Genomic DNA, 19,078 nt, shown 5'->3' with positions numbered 1-19,078 from the left:
GATTATTCTTTGCAGCTTTTGACTAAACAGGAACAGAATGTTTGACTAAATAATTATACCAGAGTCATCACATCCTCCCCCATTTTACTCCAGTGTTTCAGATACAATCTTTGTCTGTTTTAGGATCTTGGTAAACAACCAGATAGACAGTTTTTTTAACAAACGCAGCGCTTTAATTACAGCTTTTGTATATGCTCAATCTGACAAAAAGTGAAAAACAATTTTCACACCTGGACATAAGTCTGCTTAACAGTCAGCTGTTTTCTTCTGAGCTTGTCACAATGGGAAGTGCAAAGATATGCTGTAATCCCCAAATCACACTTCCTTCACATAGCCAACAGTGTGTGGAAGCAAATTACTCAAAATCACTTTAGGAATCTTTATTCTCCTGTAACTGGTGCATGCTAAATGCATACAACATATAAGGTTTTTCAAAACTGTGTGATGCCATTAGCAATACACAATCAAATAAAGATGTGGGGTAGAACCTGTCTTTGACAGCAGTACAATACCTCCCTTTCATTTAGTACTACAAGTAAATTGCTAAAAAAAACAAAAAAAACAGCCACGGGATATCTTTTAAAAGCAACACACAAGATCACCAAACCTGAAACCTACTGTGTTGGTAGGAGTGTGTCTTACCGTAGGATTTTATTGATTGTCGACTCTTTCTCCAGGAGGTTGCGGGCTCGAATGCTAAAAATTGATCTGCGAAGCTGAGAAAGCGAACTGTCAGAGTGCATGAACTGCAGGTTTGTCAATTGTGGTAAAGCGTAAAAAAATCATGCCATACACATAGCTGCGTGTGGAATTTATTACAGGACATTATTGATTGGATGGATGGATGGGTGGATTGAAAATAAATGCATTGGTGGAATGCTTAGACAATGTGACAGGGTCAAGGTCTGGAAACGAAGACATTTTCATACTATATATCTTATATATATTTATACAGACCTGGAGAATATAAAAGCCAACCCCATACATTTTTGATCAGCATAGAAACCCTGTATTATAGTTTATCCTATAAGGACACCAAGCTTTCATTTATATCCATCTCCCTTTAGGGCAGTCTGCATATGTGTGTTTGAGAGAAAAAAAGCAAGAAACAAAGGGAGGGGAGCACATGGTGTATAATTAGAGGCAGCATGTGTAGCTACCTTTTGGTCAATATACTTGTTGTCTTCGATGGCTGAACGTTTGGAGTGGTCACAGGAGGAAGATGAAGCCGAGGGGAGTCGGCGGAACAAACAGCTGGTATCCTGCTGCTGACGATCAATAAACTGCTTCATAAAACTCTCTCTAGAATTCACAACAAACACACATGACAACAATGGATTGTATTGCATGGGTAACTACTAATGACAGCCACATACAAGAGGTGGAGAAAATGGACACAAATGTATTAAAAACTAAACTGTATTTAAGCAAATCCAGCTGCAAATGCATCAGTGGAAGCTGTTGCAGATGCTCAACATATGGGTTGCTGAGGTTGATATCTATGGAGCAAAAGAAATCTAGCTGTGCACTAATTACTAATTTAATAATATGACTTATTATGAAGTCTGCTGGGCTGGATGGAATTTAGCTCCTGCTCAAAGCTGTGTGACAAAATGGGCCTTGATGCTAAAAACTTTAGCTTCAGTCTGCATGGAGAAGATATGAAACATTTCACCCTCTTCAGCTTTGTATTTTCTACTAGACACAAAATGTGAGGAAAGTTGGGAAACATTTCCTCATTTTTTATTTGATGTAGTTTCAACTTCCATAATAGCTACAAAAGAGAAATGATAATATAGATTGCTTTTGAGGTGTGTGTGGGCAACAGTTATTTCTGAAAACAAATGTGTATTAAGGTGTGATGCAGCAACATGCAGTGCCTTTTCAGCCCCTCTATTAAATATTTTCACCTTTTTTCACATTGCAACCACAAGCTTTGATGTAATTTATTGTGATTTTATGTAATAGACCAACACAAAGTATTGCATAATTGTAAAATGGGATAAAAAAACAAAACAATGTTTGGTCTATTCGCATTTAGCCCCTGAGTAAGTTCTTTGTGAAACTGTAACTACAGCTCCCCTGCGACCCTGCAAGGATAAGCGGGTATAGACTATGGATAAATGGATAGTCTAACACCATTCCATTTTAGCTCTGGCTGCATGTCATGGGTTGTTGTCCTGCTGAAAAGTAAACCTCCACCCCAGTCTCAAGTCTTTTGCAGCCTCTGACAGGTTTTCCTATTGATTTATTTAAAACAGGGATAGAGCAAATTACTGAACAAATATACAGTATTTGTAAATATGCCAGATTATAGCAAAGGCTAGTTTTCCATCTGCTGATATGCACAATTGACGGACTAATGCCAAAGGCGCTATTGTACATATAAAACATGACTAAGATGGAAAAGTTAAAAAACATATTGCACACAATTAATATAACTGAAAGGCTTCTGGCCAAAAACCTGTTGCACACACTCAACAGATGACTTTAGTGTTCACTTCTTTTACATATTACCCATGATCACAAGACTGCTGAGGTTTGATTCACACCTTTAATTCTCCCTAAAAACCAGAATTTGTGGTGCTGTTCCTTATAATTGGAAGTAGTCTATATGCAGATTTTGTTTTACCACACAGCATTTTGTGTCTAACCTACAATATTTTAACTTTGTTGTCATCTAACCAGAGCACCTTCATCCAGATGTTCACTGTGTCCCCTACTTAGCTTGTGGTCAAATGCAAATAGATCTTCTCATGGTTTCCTTTCAAAAATGGATCTCCTGTTGCAAACACTTTTTTAAAGGCCAGATTTTTAGAATGCACAAACAATAGTCTTTCTGTCTATAGATATAGAGTTATCATGGTCCTCTTGGCTATGTCTGATTATTGCTCTCCTGCCCAGCCTGTTAGTTTAGGTGGAAGGCCATGTCATAGTAGGTCTGAAGTTGTGCTATACTTTTCCAATTTTCAGATGGTGAATTGAACAGCACTCTGTGAAAAATATGTTCGAAGGATGTGATATAGTTTAAGAACCTAACTTAGCTTAAAGCTTTTCCATATCTTTCCATGACTGCTTGCCTAACCTGCTTCCTGTGTCCCTTAGTCTCATGATGCTGTGTATTGACTGATGTTTTTTTACATACCTCTGAGACATTCACTGAGATCATGTTTCAGACAACTGAACTGTTTATTAATTTGGTGAGTTATCAGTTGACTAGGTTTGCTCAAGGGCATCAGAGTAAATGGGGTGAATATAATGAATACCACACATTTTGTTTTTGAGAAAAGTGATGCTCCAATTCACAATTATGCATGACTTTATGGTTTTTATTGACACAAAACCCCAATAAAGTACTTTGGAGTTTGTGGTTATAGCAAGATTACAATGTGGAAAAGTTATTGCTATATTTTTGTAAGACTGTATCTGTGCCTGTGATGGAGTACCTGATTCTGGGCACAGTGAAATCCGATGGGAGCTTTGAGATCTTCACCATCTGAGGTCTGTTGGGGAACTTTTCAAAGATCCTGAGTCGTAAAGGGAGCTTCTCTTTGGTGTCTGCATTGGCTTCGCTTTGCTTGAGCTGACGGGGGAAAACAGAATGGGGAGTCAGTTCACATTTAGAGCAGAGCATTAAAAGCTTCTGTAAAATGGTGAAATCAACCTTGATGACGCAACCACTGTGAGGAAGAGAGGTATTCAAACAAGACACAAGAGAAAAAGGGACAGAATCAGCACGACTGAAGACAGCAGGGATTTTTGGGGCTTTTGAAAACTTCAAGTTATCCTTGATACATATGAATAAAGACATCTGGGGCAAAGATTAGTTATGAGTTGAGAAAGTGCAGCTTTATTTTTGTGCCTGATGATGGCAGCAACACACTTACCTACAACACACAGATCACATACAATACAGACAACCACACTGAGGATGAGATCCCACTTACTTTTCATAATAGAGGGAAGATGGCAACAAAAGAAAAAAGAGAGATTACTTTGGAATGGTTGATGGAGAACAGAAAAGGAAATGACAGAATAATGTGCGTGTGCACCCTGGCACACAATAGTGGAATAAAAAGATGACAAAGGGAATGAAACTTATTATTTCTATTTAATTACTTGTGGGGAAGGCTGATTGAAATTCCCTTGCAGGTGTTCACTGTCTGGGTGCCTCGAGATAACCTACAATGCATTGCTGATTAGGCCTTAAAGTGAGCTCAAATTGGAGCAATAGTGATTGGTGGCATATCATTCAGAGAAGGTAACTGTCGGGAAATATACTGAGTGAACTTAATCAATGTATCTCCGTAAAACCTTTGTTCAAACGCCAATATCGATGCATGGAAGTATTTATCTGAACTTATTTAATTTAAGCTACCAATGAGTATGGAGTATCACTGCAAGGGGAGTGAGAGACATGAAGGAGGAAATGAAGGTTTGTCTATCTGATGCCTTCTTCTGGCAGACAAAAATGTGGGAGCCTCTTTTTTGCCCTGAGTGGGTGAGTGGCATGCTGTGAAGATGGAATTATGCAGCAGCATCTGCTTGCTTAGGCTTTCTGTCTATATTCTGGCTGCAAAGATACAGGGCAGAAAATAAACTTAGCGAAAAGAGTCCCAAAAAAGCACTAAAACCTGTAGTTTGACATAAATGTTAGCAGGTTATAAAAATATATTTATTCAAACAAAAACTTATAAAACACACAATCAATCTTGTCTATCACTGTTGGTTGTAATGCTTCTTTAAGCATGGTGATTTCTGCACCCCAATCATGGTATGGGAAGTTTTACCCACTGGCAGCTTCAATACCAAACTGTCCTAGGTCCAAACAGAGGACAAGAAAAATGTATGCAGCTAGAAGTTTGAAACCCAAGTATGTTTCACACACATTATGTGTCATGTGGTAATTTCCTACCCTAAGCATCGAACATTGAAGCATACGCAATTTGATCACCCACTAAGAAAGGCAGTCACAGATTAATTGTTGAAAAATATAGTATACATGACATCAAAACTCTGAAACACTATATGTAGCACACATTTGTGCCACTCCTACTGAATTTATGTAAACGCAACTCAAATGTTGCAGCAATGACCCATTAATACCATTACTTTAGGACTGCAGCTAATGATTATTTGAGCACTTGAGCATTCTATCACTTATTCTATAAGTAATTGAGTAATTGAATAAGAAATTTACAAATTCTGCTAATTTTCCATTAAAGTACTTAAGCTTATTTTATGATTAATGGAAATACATGAAAGAGAAAATCCATGTAATTGTATTCCTTTAAAAATAAATCAACAATTTATTGCTTAAAATGCCATAACACAGCATGTCTTTAGTGTACACATGAACATTTGTAGCAAAGGATGCATCAGCAACTAAAAAAAAGTTCTAACATCAAATGTCAAAAGCTCAGACCTTTGAGGTTGACTGAAAAACAATAGTGTTACCTTCCTCTGTGGTGAAAATGGTCACAAACAAAAACAGTGCATAAGGCATTACATGAGATGCTGGATTTTTCAAGAGATTTTTTTTACTTCAAAGAGCTATGTTATCCAGATAAAATGGAACACCTGTAGTGAACTTTAGTGCCAAGTTACATTCTTCATGGGGTTTAGAGCAAAAACAGAGAAGAAAGAAAAAATGATTGCACATTACCTATCAAAAAGATAAACAGCACATTTAAATTCAGGCATAATAAACACTGCCTTTTAAATATCAACACTCCCTTTCAATTTCCTGGTTCTAGTCTTGTTCTGCAGACATCTGTTGGTTAAGGAAGTGTTCCTTCATAAAATGCGGCTTTCTGATGTGCTTTCGTTTTTTTCTGGTGTTGAATTGTAAGTTGATAATAAACGCACAACTTTGTTGCGGGAGTGGGTTCCTGCTCAAGTGTTGCAAGGATGTGCTAATATAGTTTTGCAGCACACAAACTGCACTGTGCATTTTTTCTGTTGAATTTAAAGTGATCCCACACATTTGACACTTTCTGCTTTCTCGACATTTCTTTTTGCCCCTTGCCATCTCTTTCCATAGCTGATAACTGCACGTGGTATCTATGTATCAGCAGCGTAAGTTATCATTAGCGGATGTGAGAGCATTGTGCAAGTAAACACCTGGCTGGAACACAGGGCGCTGAATAGTGAAACGGAATTTAACGAAGCCTCAAGGCAATTCTCTGCCTAAAAGAAGTGTAGTAATTGAGCTACATTCGAATAATTCGAGGAATCATTTCATCCCTACCTTACTTCATCTCTTACAGTGCTAACCAGTTGCTCTGTCTTTTCAGATGAAAATGCAAAATGCTCTCATTGGCTCCAACTGATGTCAGCCTGACCTATTTTCTGATGTATTCAGATAAAAATGTATTAAAAAAACTAAAAGATCACATTATCATCCATAGATCATTAGGTATGGAAATAATAATTGAGATGGTGATGCTAATGTGGAAAGTAACGTACCCTGTCCTTGCGCAGCACAACATTGAATTCCACATCCTTTCCCACAATGTACACAGACTAGACATAAAGGCGGTGCAACAAAACCTGCACAAATGTCTCAAATACATGACAGAAATTATCAACAAAATGTTTAGACCCACGTAACACCTGTCTTTCAATACACAACAGATGTAAAAGCAGCTTCACCTAATGTATTCTGTGCTCACATACAAAATCATATGATTGATCTCAAAGGCAATGCACCTCACAAGCTGGGAGCGGGTTAGAATACAGCTGCTTACTCCACCCCAAAAAGTGTCTGCTTTGTGGAGTCATAAAGTCAATGTTGCAAAAGGAAGCAGCTGCACAATGTTTTTGTGACATTGAGCCTGAAGTATGACACAGATGCTTAATGAAGTCAACAGGAAATTTTGTAAAGCACGTGAGAGAGAGAAAAAAAAAAAAGAGTTTCTCCATCCGGATCTGTGGACAAAACATATTGTTATGATTATTCTAAATGGGATCCCAGGGAAATAATCATACTTCATCTAAAACTTATGTCCAAACAGGTCACATATTAATCTGTCAAGGTATAGTTAACCCCATGTAAATAATTGTTGTGAACTAACCTCAAACCACAACAGCCAAGATGGAGTAGGTATACCACTAACACCTGTCGATACATATTTCACACATACCAAGGATTATACTGAAAGGACTTTACTATATCTATTGTATGTGCCATATTGAAATCAACAACACCTACTTCGTGTAAAATCGTGGCCTAAAATCCCAAGATATCAGCTTCAGCAAAAACATACATACATTCATATATATATATATACACACACAGTATCTCCACAGTAAAGCAGGGACAGGGATGTTGGTTAGTTTTGGTAGGACGATGGATGTAAAACCGGGGCAGAGATATTCACTATCTAGAAGAACATTAACGTTACCATATAATCAGAATTGAGAATTTGTGGCACTACTATTAAACTATGTATCATTTTTCTTCCACTTGACAATTATATACTCCGTTGTGTTGGTCTAACTCCAGCAGGACAATCTGCCTTTCCACTTAAAAAGAAAAATCATACATTGCACAAGTACTAGTCAAAAGGATTTTCCTGGCTCACTGACATTCTACAAAGTTTTTTTCAAAGTTTTAGGATTAATAATACATGTTTCCAAGTGTATGAGTGCATGTGATGTGTATATTCTCACTGCATGTTTGTATTACAGCTGTCTACTTGAATTCAGAGTCATATTTCTCTTCAAATCGTCAGTGAAAAGCTGAAAAAATAGTTAGAACTTTGAGATTTAAAGTACACTGGTTTAACAATGGAAGCAAGACTAATGTGTTTTTCCTTAAGAGTCACTCAGGTGATCATCCGCCACTTCCCCCTCAATTTAAGCCAATTTCAGGCTCCATCGAGCTAGGAAACTCTTCATCCGGGATGTTTCCTGAATTTTCAAACCATGACTTAGGTGGAACAGACTAATACTAACCATTAGCATTATACTAAAGTCAGTCAGGGCTAAAGCTCAGTAGGAAAATGGGGACATGATAAAAGCAGCCAGGACCAAAGTGACTAAAGACAAGATACTGAAAATTTTTGATAGAATATTGTGTAAAAAATCAGACTCGGAATAATAATAACACCACTAACCTTTACTCTATCATATGACACATACACTGTATATGTAAGTAAGCTATGTGTGGATATGGCAACTGTATTTTTCAGAGGGATTACATAATTTGGATTTTAGACCATTACTTGGTCCAAATGTGCTCTAGTTTACCAAATAATATATAACATATGTTTCCAATTATTAAAAATATAAAACTAACACATGGATAATTTATTAATTAACACTTAGTAAACATATGAACTTCGTTTAAAAAAAGAGGCATTTTTAGAAATTTTATTTCAGGTTTGTGCTGTAACACATGATGGATTTATTCTTATGCATCGAGTTAGAGTGCAGAGCTACGACTGCTCCTATCAATATCATCTTTCACAGGTTGACCTGCTGTGTAAGTTCACCAATCAGATGCTGGGCTCTGTTTTCATTAACTTTGGTTGGTGAAATAAATTACCTTTTCGATGATATTCAAATTCACCAATATGCACCTGTTAGCTATCAGAAACAATGGATGCTGGATCTGTGAAGTAGAATTAATTTATGAAAAACAATTTTAAATTTATGGTAATTAATGCATGATTTAACATTTGGCTTGCATTTTTGCAAAAAGGGTGTTGAGAATAGAGCAGTCTTCTAGGAATGCATCCACTGATCCTCCCAGGGGGAGAATACTGATACAATTTGGTAACAGCACAACATTTAAGAATTGATACGTTCCCTCGATCCTTCTGGTCATATAGAAACTCTAAAACACAGGAGTAAAAGTATAAGCTATTGACACAGACAGTCATGTGAATACTCCATGTATCACACAGCACAAACCATCTGAACCATCCCATGGTTCCTGTAGAAGGAACCTCTGTATCACACAAACATGGAAAATAAATGTTTGCGAGACCAGCCAGCAGAACAATGTGGAACTGTTGAACAGCCACCTACGAAATTGCCGCCCACACAGATGAGCTGAATGCCTGTAGGCGTGCGTGCATACTGGTCAAGTCATCTGCGTTTTACCATTCAGCCATCAGAGCCTAGCAATGAAACACATTAATCAACACATCCAGACAGCGGTTGTGTATATGTAAGGAAGTGGATCTGTGAGATCACAGACTGGATATTTTATAAATACACAGCTTTACCTTCATTCATCACCATATGATGTAGGAATTTATCATTTCTAAACAATAAACCTCTATTATGCAGACATGCAAACGTGAGTCCTATGATTCACTTTGACTTTTCTTGACTCTACATTTCTTACTGTCTTCCTTTAGCCTTGAGATAGCATAGCCCGAGGGCGCAGGGGACAGCAAGCTGAGAGCAAGTCAGCAGGGTCATCCTCTTCTCACATTAGTTGGGTAATGGCCCATGCTTTAGAGCTGTTGTAAAGCCACACAGCCCATAACCATCTGATAGCTGTTCCTGATACCTAAAACAAGTACCATAGGTGCTCCTATCACAAAAATTCAAATATTTTGAGTCAAGTGAAAAATATATCTATACATTTCTTGAATGAACGTTAATTTATTTAGTTTCAGTGTGTAAAACATCCACCTAAAAATCCACACACGTACACAAGTGGACAAAATTGTTGGTACCCCTCGGTTAATGAAAGAAAAACCCACAATGGTCACAGAAATAACTTGCATCTGACAAAGGTAGTAATGAATAAAAATTCTATGAAAATGAACAAATGAAAGTCAGACATTGATTTTCAAACATGCTTCAACAGAATTGTTTAAAAAAATAAACTCATGAAACAGGCCTGAACAAACATGAAGGTACCCTTAATATTTTGTTGCACAACCTTTTGAGTCAATCACTGCAATCAAACGATTCCTATAACTGTCAATGAGAAGTCTGCACCTCTCAGCAGGTATTTTGGCCCAGTCCTCATGAGCAAACTGCTCCAGTTGTCTCAGGTTTGAAGGGTGCCTTTTCCAGACTGCATGTTTCAGCTCCTTCCAAAGATGCTCAATAGGATTTAGGTCAGGGCTCAAAGAAGGCCATTTCAGAATAGTCCAATGTTTTCCTCTTAGCCATTCTTGGGTATTTTTAACTGTGTGTTTTGGGTCATTATCCTGTTGCAAGACACATGACCTGCGACTGAGACCAAGCTTTCTGACACTGGGCAGCACATTTCTCTCTAGAATCCCTTGATAGTCTTGAGATTTCATTATACCTGCACAGATTCAAGACACCCTGTGCCAGATGCAGCAAAGCAGCCCCAGAACATAACAGAGCCTCCTCCATGTTTCACAGTAGGGACAGTGTTCTTTTCTCCATATGCTTCATTCTTTTGTCTGCAAACATAGAGCTGATGTGCGTTGCCAAAAAGTAAAATTTTTGTCTCATCTGTCTATAGGACATTCTCCCAGAAGCTTTGTGACTCGTCAACATGTAGTTTGGCAAATTCCAGTCTGGCATGGTGTTTCCTTGGTGGTCTCCCATTAAGTCCACTATACCTCAAACAATGTCGGATGGTGCGATCTGACACTGATGTTCCTTGAGCTTGAAGTTCACGTTTAATCTCTTTAGATGTTTTTCTGGGCTCTTTTGTTACCGTTCCTATTATCCGTCTCTTTGTTTTGTCATCAATTTTCCTGCGGCCATGTCCAGGGAGGTTGGCTACAGTCCCTTGGATCTTAAATTTCTGAATAATATGTGCAACTGTAGTCACAGGAACATGAAGCTGCTTGGAGATGGTCTTATAACCTTTACCTTTAACATGCTTGTCTATAATTTTCTTTCTTATCTCCTGAGACAACTCTTTCCTTCGCTTCCTCTGGTCCATGTTGAGTGTTGTACACACCAAACAGCACAGCGACTACCTGTAGCGCTATATTTAGGCCTACTGACTGATTACAAGAATGTAGACACCTGTGATGCTAATTAATGGACACACCTTGATTTAGCATGTCCTTTTGGTCACATTATATTCAGGGGTGCCATTATTTTTGTCCAGGCCTGTTTCATGAGTTTATTTTTTTTTTAAATAGTTCTGTTGAAGCATGTTTGAAAAGCAATTTCATTTGTTCATTTTCATAGAATTTGTAGTCATTACTACCTTTGTCAGATTCAAGTTATTTCTGTGACCATTGTGGATTTTTCTTTCATTAACCGAGGGGTACCAACAATTTTGTCCATGTGTGTATATACACTCACACACACACATGCATACACACACTAAAATTTCCCTGCTTGTTGTCAGGATTACCATATTAACTCTATTTGCTAAATATCCCAATAATAAGATAATTTTCCTTATTTCTTTTTCAAAATCAGACAGTTACATACACTCATTATGAATAAATGTGAATGCATTCCAATGCGGCTCATTTGTCATATTAAAAGTACCTTTTGAAAATAACATTAAAGCCGGTATTAAACATACTTTTCATTAAGCCCATATTTCTGTATTAAAATGCTCTCTATTTGTCTGATATAATATTCTAATCTTAAATGTTGTGTGTTCATTAGATGTAAGCAGCAAATCATCAAATTAACATAAAGACTTTAAAACATCAGTCTGTGTGTCATTAACCTATTTAATGTGTTTCACTTAGTAATTTAAGTTACTGAAACAAATACATGTTCAAATAATATTGCAATTTATCGAATATGACAGTTTAATAATTCACATTTTTAAGAATTTGGGAAAGCCCAGATTATAATATCAAGTCTCAAGCTTCTGATAGGTTAATCCACAGGCAGGTACATATGTAGATGTATTTTAAGGCACACCTCAATCATAATGCTTCCTTGTGGGACATAACAAAAATAATTAAATGACCTAAGATATCAGGAAGAGTATAGTGCAATAGTGCAAAATGTGTGTTAGTCTCAGAACAAAAGCAAAATAAATCTTGTGAAGATGTAACACACTAAGTATCGTTATTGTAGTTAAAAGGGTCTGGTACTAATATGGGCTGAAAGGCCGCTCAGAGAAGAAGAGACCATTAGTCCAAAATCAACATAAAAAACAGATTACAGTTTGCACTCGGAAACACACACTTTCATTTTTGGAGACATGTCTTGTGGTCTGATGGAGCTAAAATTGAAGTAGGCAATAATAATCATCATTACATTTGGAGCAAAAAGGTGAATACAGACATGGCAGCATCATGTTTAAGGGTGTTTTGCTGCAGGAGAGACCGGTGCACTTCAAAAATAGATCCCATTGTCAGGAAAGAACACTGTGTACAAATTTAAACAAAATCTCAGGACATCAGATAGCACGTTAAATACTTGCCAGAAATGGGTCTTTTAAAGGAACAATAACCTTAAATATACTGCGAGTTAGTTTCAAAATCAATTAAGGTCAATGTTTTTGAATTGCCAACACAAAACCCTGAAAAGGTCTGTGCAAGCAAGGTGGCCTTCCAACCTCACTCAGTTAAACCAGTTTAATCAGGAGGAATGGGCCAATCTATATTAATTAAAGGCTTAAATGTAAAAACTAGTTTTTTTTCTGGAGGATGTGTCTTTGTATTGCTGTTGGCTCTGAAAACAGTTATGGCAGCAGCATAGGGTCAGGAATCTTCCAATTGAAAAGTGAAAGCAACATAGGAAAGATAAGAACATTTTGTGCTGTGATTCTCCAAGGGGCATGCTCATTTCTTCTCTACTTCCTGTCTTCATTCCCATTCTTCTCCTAAGTTAAATTCCCAAATAAGCCCTTAGTCCATTAAATAATGTAAATGGAGGGCAGGCTGTTAGTTTAATTAAAAAATAATGAAATCTGTGGTGAGAAGCGGTATTGCCATCACCTCAATGCATTTGATCAAACTAAATTCTGTTGAACAAAATGAATATTCATTGCAGAACATGTTGAATAAATGGGTGCTGCAGCATGGACCACATAACAGACACAATACATCAATGTGTGATTTATTTTTACATGAGTGCAATGCACTAATCCTGAAAGGAAATATAAATTACATTAAGAGATATTATTTGTGTCTCAGTGAGACTGTTTCTTGTCACAGCTGTGAAATTATGACAATGCAGCTTGCTTCTATCCATGCTCCCACTCTTCTTGTTAATAATTCTCTACATCCTATTAAATGTATTTATCTGTTCCTCCAACCTCTGTTGCTCACTCCATCTCCCTCTCCTTCCTCTGAAATGTAACAACCAGTGCCAGATCCTACCATGCCCCTTTGACAAATATGGAACAAGATGATAGACACAACCCAGCTGACAACCACACGCTGTCAGTGCCATGGCTCTTTCCATTCAAAACATGACTTGCCAGACACACTTGGGGCAGCGATCTAATTTACTCGGCACCTCATCACACCCCGAGTCTGTGGTTTGTCTGGTCCCCCGTGGTGTTCCTGAAAGGATGTACAGAAGGTATTAAGCCCTCACTCACAGCCATTTTTTCTGTAGCTGATATATTGGGATTTTAGGCCAAGTCATCCATTATTATCCATCACAAAGAAACAGGGAAAAAGACACAAAAAGAAAAATAACATTTGTACCTATTAGCATTTTCTTCCTATTAATTACCTAAAGAATCACAAATTTATAATTCAGGGTCCACTTGTCTGCTTTGGACTGATGGCAGTATGGTTAGATGGTACAAGCTATTTAGCACATCAGTCCATTTGATTGATTCTGCAGCTTTCCTCTGGATCTCAAAGATGATATAAAAATCTATTGTGACTGGTGTAGTAACAAAAGAGCAAGTTGTATGGATAAAAGGTTCATTTTATTCCCTTAGTTAAATTGTAAAAGTGGCAAAGACATAAAATTATGGTTAAAATATCAGAATATCAAAAGCCCTGCAAAATGGAGAAAAAAAGGGGAGAATTTGTTTTATATTTTGCATGTCATAGCAACGTTAGCAGTTTTAATAACTTTTAATTAGAGATGCAGAGAAATTAGAGGCTTGTGACAGGAAATTATCAGCTGGATCGGCCCTCGTAGGTGAAACGCCAGTGAGAAACTCAAAAATCAAATTTTTTACTTACTGAAATCACCATACCAAAGTGCTACTAGTTCATGCAAACAACACTCATCGTAGATGTCATTACTGAAAGAAAAGCACTCGAAATTAGGTGATTTCAGTATCACTGTGGTGTTTACAATATAATAAGAGGAAGCACAGAGATATGAAAAGCTATTCAAAGGTAAACTATATCTTTTACAACATGTCAAGACATGTCTGCAGTTAATTCAGGCAGCATTAGAAAGTAAAATCAAATCATTTCTGCATATCGACAATATGTAAAGTGTCATATCGTTGGTAAAAATGTAAATGAGCCAGAACGTTTTTGCTAACATATTTTAACTCTCACAGGTAGATTATGAAGCGACTACAATCTAAATCATCCCTCTCTAGAGCAAAAAACTGTAAGGTAATGATAAATGTCAGAACAAAGCAGCACTAGAAGGCTAAGATAGTGTTCCTGTTTCCTATATTTTTATCTGCTCCTTCCTTATATGCGAAAAGCAAAAGAAAATAGCTTCTAAACAGATAACCTAAGATCAATTTGGATTGGCCTGCAGAACCTCACCAACTACATGAGCCCATCCCCCCACCCTGACCAGAACCCTGTCTGGCAGACAAATTTAACAGCTTCTTCTGTTGGTTTGATAAGCATCGGATTACATCTCCCACCAACTCGTGGACATCTCACTCTGACACTCTACATGCACCTACCACCTTCCTCTCCTCAGATCTCACTCCTAAGATCTCTGAGAAGGATGTGAATAGACTATCAGAAAAGCTCCAGGACCTGATAGTGTGCCCCACTACTGCATAAGAGCCTGCATAGACCAAGCTGCTCCCATGTTAACTCAAATCTTCAACAAGTCTCAGACGCTGCTTGAGATTCCATTCTGCTTCAAATGGTCCAATATCATCCCAGTCCCTAAGAAACGCACCTTAACAGAATTAAGGGCGCATTCACACTGCTGGTCCGGTCCAGGGATTGATAAAAGTAAGAGAATTCACACCTTTAGTTTCACCGGTTTGTTTTCACACAAAAAGTTTTAGACCGGACCACACATCATCAGTCATAACTGTGCTTCAGGGGCAGTATTATTGCAGTGATCAAACAGTAAAAGCTCACATAGAAGAAAGTGTGTCTCATTGGGGTTTCTCTTGCTACTTTGGTGTTCAAAGTCTGTACCTCTTCACTACTCCATGTAGCCCCACGAGACATTCTTAAACTCTTTTGTCTTTCGATTCGTGCTATTTCTATGTTTTTCCTCTTCTACTCAAATGCGTTGCTCCTAGTCGTATAGTATGGTACACTTGGAATAGCAGGCATTCACACTGAAAGCAAACTACTCCAGGGTGTGAATAAACTGTGCTGAGACCGTGCCAGGGTACGGTTCTCTGGTCCGTTTCCTAGTCTGGGATGGATTTACACCTGTTCCTCCATAAATCAAACTCTGGCATGGTAAATGCAGTTTGGTGTAAAATCACTGTAAATGACTACAGGCCTATTGCCCTAACATCTATCATGAAATCATGTCATGAAATTCTTTAAAGTGACTGGTGCTGAAACATCTAAAGAATATAACATGCCACCCCAAGCAGTTTGCTCACCAGGCAAACTGGTCAGTGGATGATTCAGTCAACTTGGGACTACACTTCATCCTGCACCATCTGTCAAAAGGTATGGTTTTGGAGCTGGACCAAAGCCCAGACAGTATCTCGGTAGCAGAATGATGATTTGAGAAATTTTATGAAAACAAAAGGCAAAAACTTCCAACATGGCACAAAGTGAACAGGATGGAGCAAGAGGCACCTAAACGGGGAAGTAACAGGCAAAGTAACGGACTCTGTAACAGACGATCAAATGGAACGGAAACAGAAGAATCCAGTAGAGAACAATGACCAACAGCTAGGTTATATGGGTGATAAAACAGGTGCAGGCCATGGAGTAAATGAGGCGGCACAGGTGAGCAGAATCTGCTTTATTGCATAGTGGCAGTGGCTAAGGGTAGGAGACTAATTAATACAAATGGAGCTGAACAGAGAAACAAACAAACTACAAAACATGGGGGAAAGAGAACTAAATCCAATAGCACAAAAAGACAGAATGTAAGAATAAATTAAGAAACTAAACACAAAAGCATGACAACACCTCACAAGCAAAAATTAACTCAGAATGCACTGAAAATGTCAAGATCTAAACAGAGAAACAATCAAAAGAAAACACAAAAAAAACCAAAAAGCCAACCACTTGAGGATCGTGACACCATCTGAACTATCCAGAAATGCAAGCCAGGATCCTGTTCATGGACTTCAGCTTAGCCTTTAACACCCTCCACCAGACCCAGCTCACAGTGCCCACCTGAACTTGTCAGTAGATCACCAGCTTCCTGACTGACCAGCATCACCTTGTCTTTTGCTTTTGTAATATCAATAAATTTATATTTAAAATGTCTGTACATTGACAGGAAAATGAAACAGAAGTCAGAATATTTGTTTGTGGGCACAAACTTGGCCAATAAAGCTGATTTTGATTCCAAAAAACACAAAGATGATTCTCATTACTCATCTACCTGGACAAACTAGCTGTGTGACTTTCAATTGGCTCTACTCTTAGACAATCACACACACAAATATGCAAAGGCCAGTGTGTGTGTCAACTGTAGATATACATTTGTCACATTCCTGACAATTCATTTCACTTAGGCACAAACACACATTATTACCATCTTCAGTGCCCTCAGGGGTAAACATCCTCTCATATTTGGTTGATATCTCATGGCACAGGTTAAAAGATTTCGCCCAAGCCTCACACCACCCTGTGGTCCTCCCCTGGCTGGAGTGATTTGTTGGAAGGAGACGAGCAATCAGTCTTTCACACTACAAAGTTCACCAACCATTGACAGGCATGAATGACTACTGTATTGCACTCATGGTCTCTATAAAACTGTTTCCCCTCCATCCATGACTGTCATTCCCAAGAAATATTGATGAAGATAACCTTAGATGTGTCATGAGCTAAAAAGAACATGTTCAGGAAATAGTTAAGCAAGTTTAATTTTTAGGTTTTATTTATTGTTTCAGAGGTGGGTTTTTTTTATTTCATTTTCTCATTAAAAATGTTTTAAAATCTTATTTAATGTGAAGTAAACAGAAAAAAAAAAAAAAAAACCCATAGAAGGCAGGGTGTGTCTTTGTCTGCTTATAGTGGCATTTGCGTACGTCTCTAATTCCTCTCCTCACTTCTGTTTCCCCCAGCTGTCTACCCAAGGCTTTATTTCATCAAAGATTTTGAACAATATCAATTTCAAACAATAAATGCATTATACAACTCAGTATTGATAAGAAAAGTGTGTTTGTGTGCTCATAAATGTGTGAAGACCATTGAGAAATTATTGCTACTTATGTCCTCATCAGTAGGGAGAAATAAACCAGCTGGTAATTAGCTATATCCCCATTTTTATTCATTTCCTTTGTTATTAATGATTAGTCCTTATGCATACATGCAATGCGTGTTTTGGGACATACACTATATTGCCAAAAGTATTTGCTCACCTGGCTTGACTCTCATACGAACCTAAGTGACGTTCCATCCTTTATCCATGGCTTCAATACGACGTTGCTCTATCCTTTTCAGCCACAACAGCTTCAACTCTTCTGGGATGGCTGTCCACATAATGGTTTCATTTTTAGAAACTTGCACACATAATTTGTATTGTTAGGATTAAGACTAACTAAATGTCCGAATTTATGCTTGTCCGACCTTGACTGTTGATTGACTGGTCAGAAACTAAAAATCCAATCTTTTTTAATTAGTGAACTCACCAAACACAAGCGCTATCAGGTTGCACTACCTGTGACAGAACATGCAGGATTAGTAAATGCTGGCACTTGTATGGAAATCTTACAGTAAAGGAAAGGGACTACCAACTATACAGGAAATACGCATAGAAAGTGATGTTTACCCATAGCAATGTTCTTATTCCTATTGTAAAGTTCTAAAAACATAGAAATGTAAACTGTAAAAATGTATGGATGTTGGCTTTGAAATCCCCTAACTACAAAACTGCTCTCTCTCAAAACACAATATTGTTTCTAAAATATTTTTTATTTAAAACAAAATATAGTTAGTTTTTTGAAAATGGTTATTATTTGACAACGAACTATGTAGATAAAGGTTTAAGTATAAGAGCAAATAGTGTTTTAGGGTACTGGACAGAAAAAAAAGTGCTTAAAGAAAGGACTAAACCAAGAAAGGAGTATGATACTTTGATCAGATGAGAAAAACTGAAATCTTTCCTTTTAAACATTAAGGAGACACATTAATGGGAAAAACCCAACACTTCCATCACACTGAAAACCCCATCTCTACAAGGAAGCATAGTGGTGGTAGTTACCTTATGCCTGCATACACACAATTACTGGACATGGTGAAAGTCAAAAGAGTGGCACTGTAAATAGTTTGTCACTCAATATGTTTATGCCGTACAGTGACATGTACGAAACGCGTTGCCTGGCAACTACTTTACTCTGATTTTCCTCATTACTGCTCCACTGAACACACACATGGACCACACTGAAGTAAATCTTTGTGACTGGGTGGGGATTTAGGAGGACCTATGATCTTTTCATTAAGTTAAATACAAAAGCAGTATGCTTAATGCTTTCTAGAGCTGTTTTATGATGTATTTTATTGCCACAGTAACCACCAGTAAATGTATTCAAAACAAACATTTTCAGTGCAGGCTGTGAAAAAGTATTACACCCATAGAGATTATTTCTATTTTTGCTTCTTTTTTTTTAAATCAAACTTATAAAACAAACTTTTAGAGAAATTAGAAAATGATAACCTGAGTAAAAACAGTAGTTTACAACTTAGGTAAAAAGGCTATTCAGCCTGATCCTGTGTAAAAAACTACTCACTCCAGGGCTTAAAGTAAAAAAAAAAAAATCTTGAGCCTTAAACTTTTTTTGAGGTGGGGAAAGGAATGAAATCATAACATATTGTTGCTCCTGCCAATGTTTATT

The 19,078-nt window shown here is 37.5% G+C and overlaps 1 protein-coding gene across 10 annotated transcripts in view; it reads right to left on the bottom strand.

Annotated features, from left to right (window-relative positions):
* The window catches only part of nalcn (sodium leak channel, non-selective), a 142,879-nt gene that overhangs the window by 21,296 nt on the left and 102,505 nt on the right, over positions 1 to 19,078 (bottom strand). For all 10 annotated transcript variants that reach the window (XR_007038960.1, XM_047370207.1, XM_047370203.1 and 7 more), the window contains 3 exons: positions 3,447 to 3,583; positions 1,161 to 1,302; positions 643 to 716 (listed from right to left, as the gene is read on the bottom strand). Coding sequence is in view for 9 of the 10 variants with exons in the window: in XM_047370207.1 (XP_047226163.1) it covers positions 643 to 716; positions 1,161 to 1,302; positions 3,447 to 3,583 (353 nt within the window). In the remaining variant the exon portion in view is untranslated. The remainder of the gene's footprint in view (positions 1 to 642; positions 717 to 1,160; positions 1,303 to 3,446; positions 3,584 to 19,078) is intronic.

This window comes from Girardinichthys multiradiatus, chromosome 7 (genome assembly GCF_021462225.1).
Source record: "Girardinichthys multiradiatus isolate DD_20200921_A chromosome 7, DD_fGirMul_XY1, whole genome shotgun sequence".
Classification (NCBI taxonomy): domain Eukaryota; kingdom Metazoa; phylum Chordata; class Actinopteri; order Cyprinodontiformes; family Goodeidae; genus Girardinichthys; species Girardinichthys multiradiatus.
This window is presented reverse-complemented; position numbering and strand designations above follow the sequence as displayed.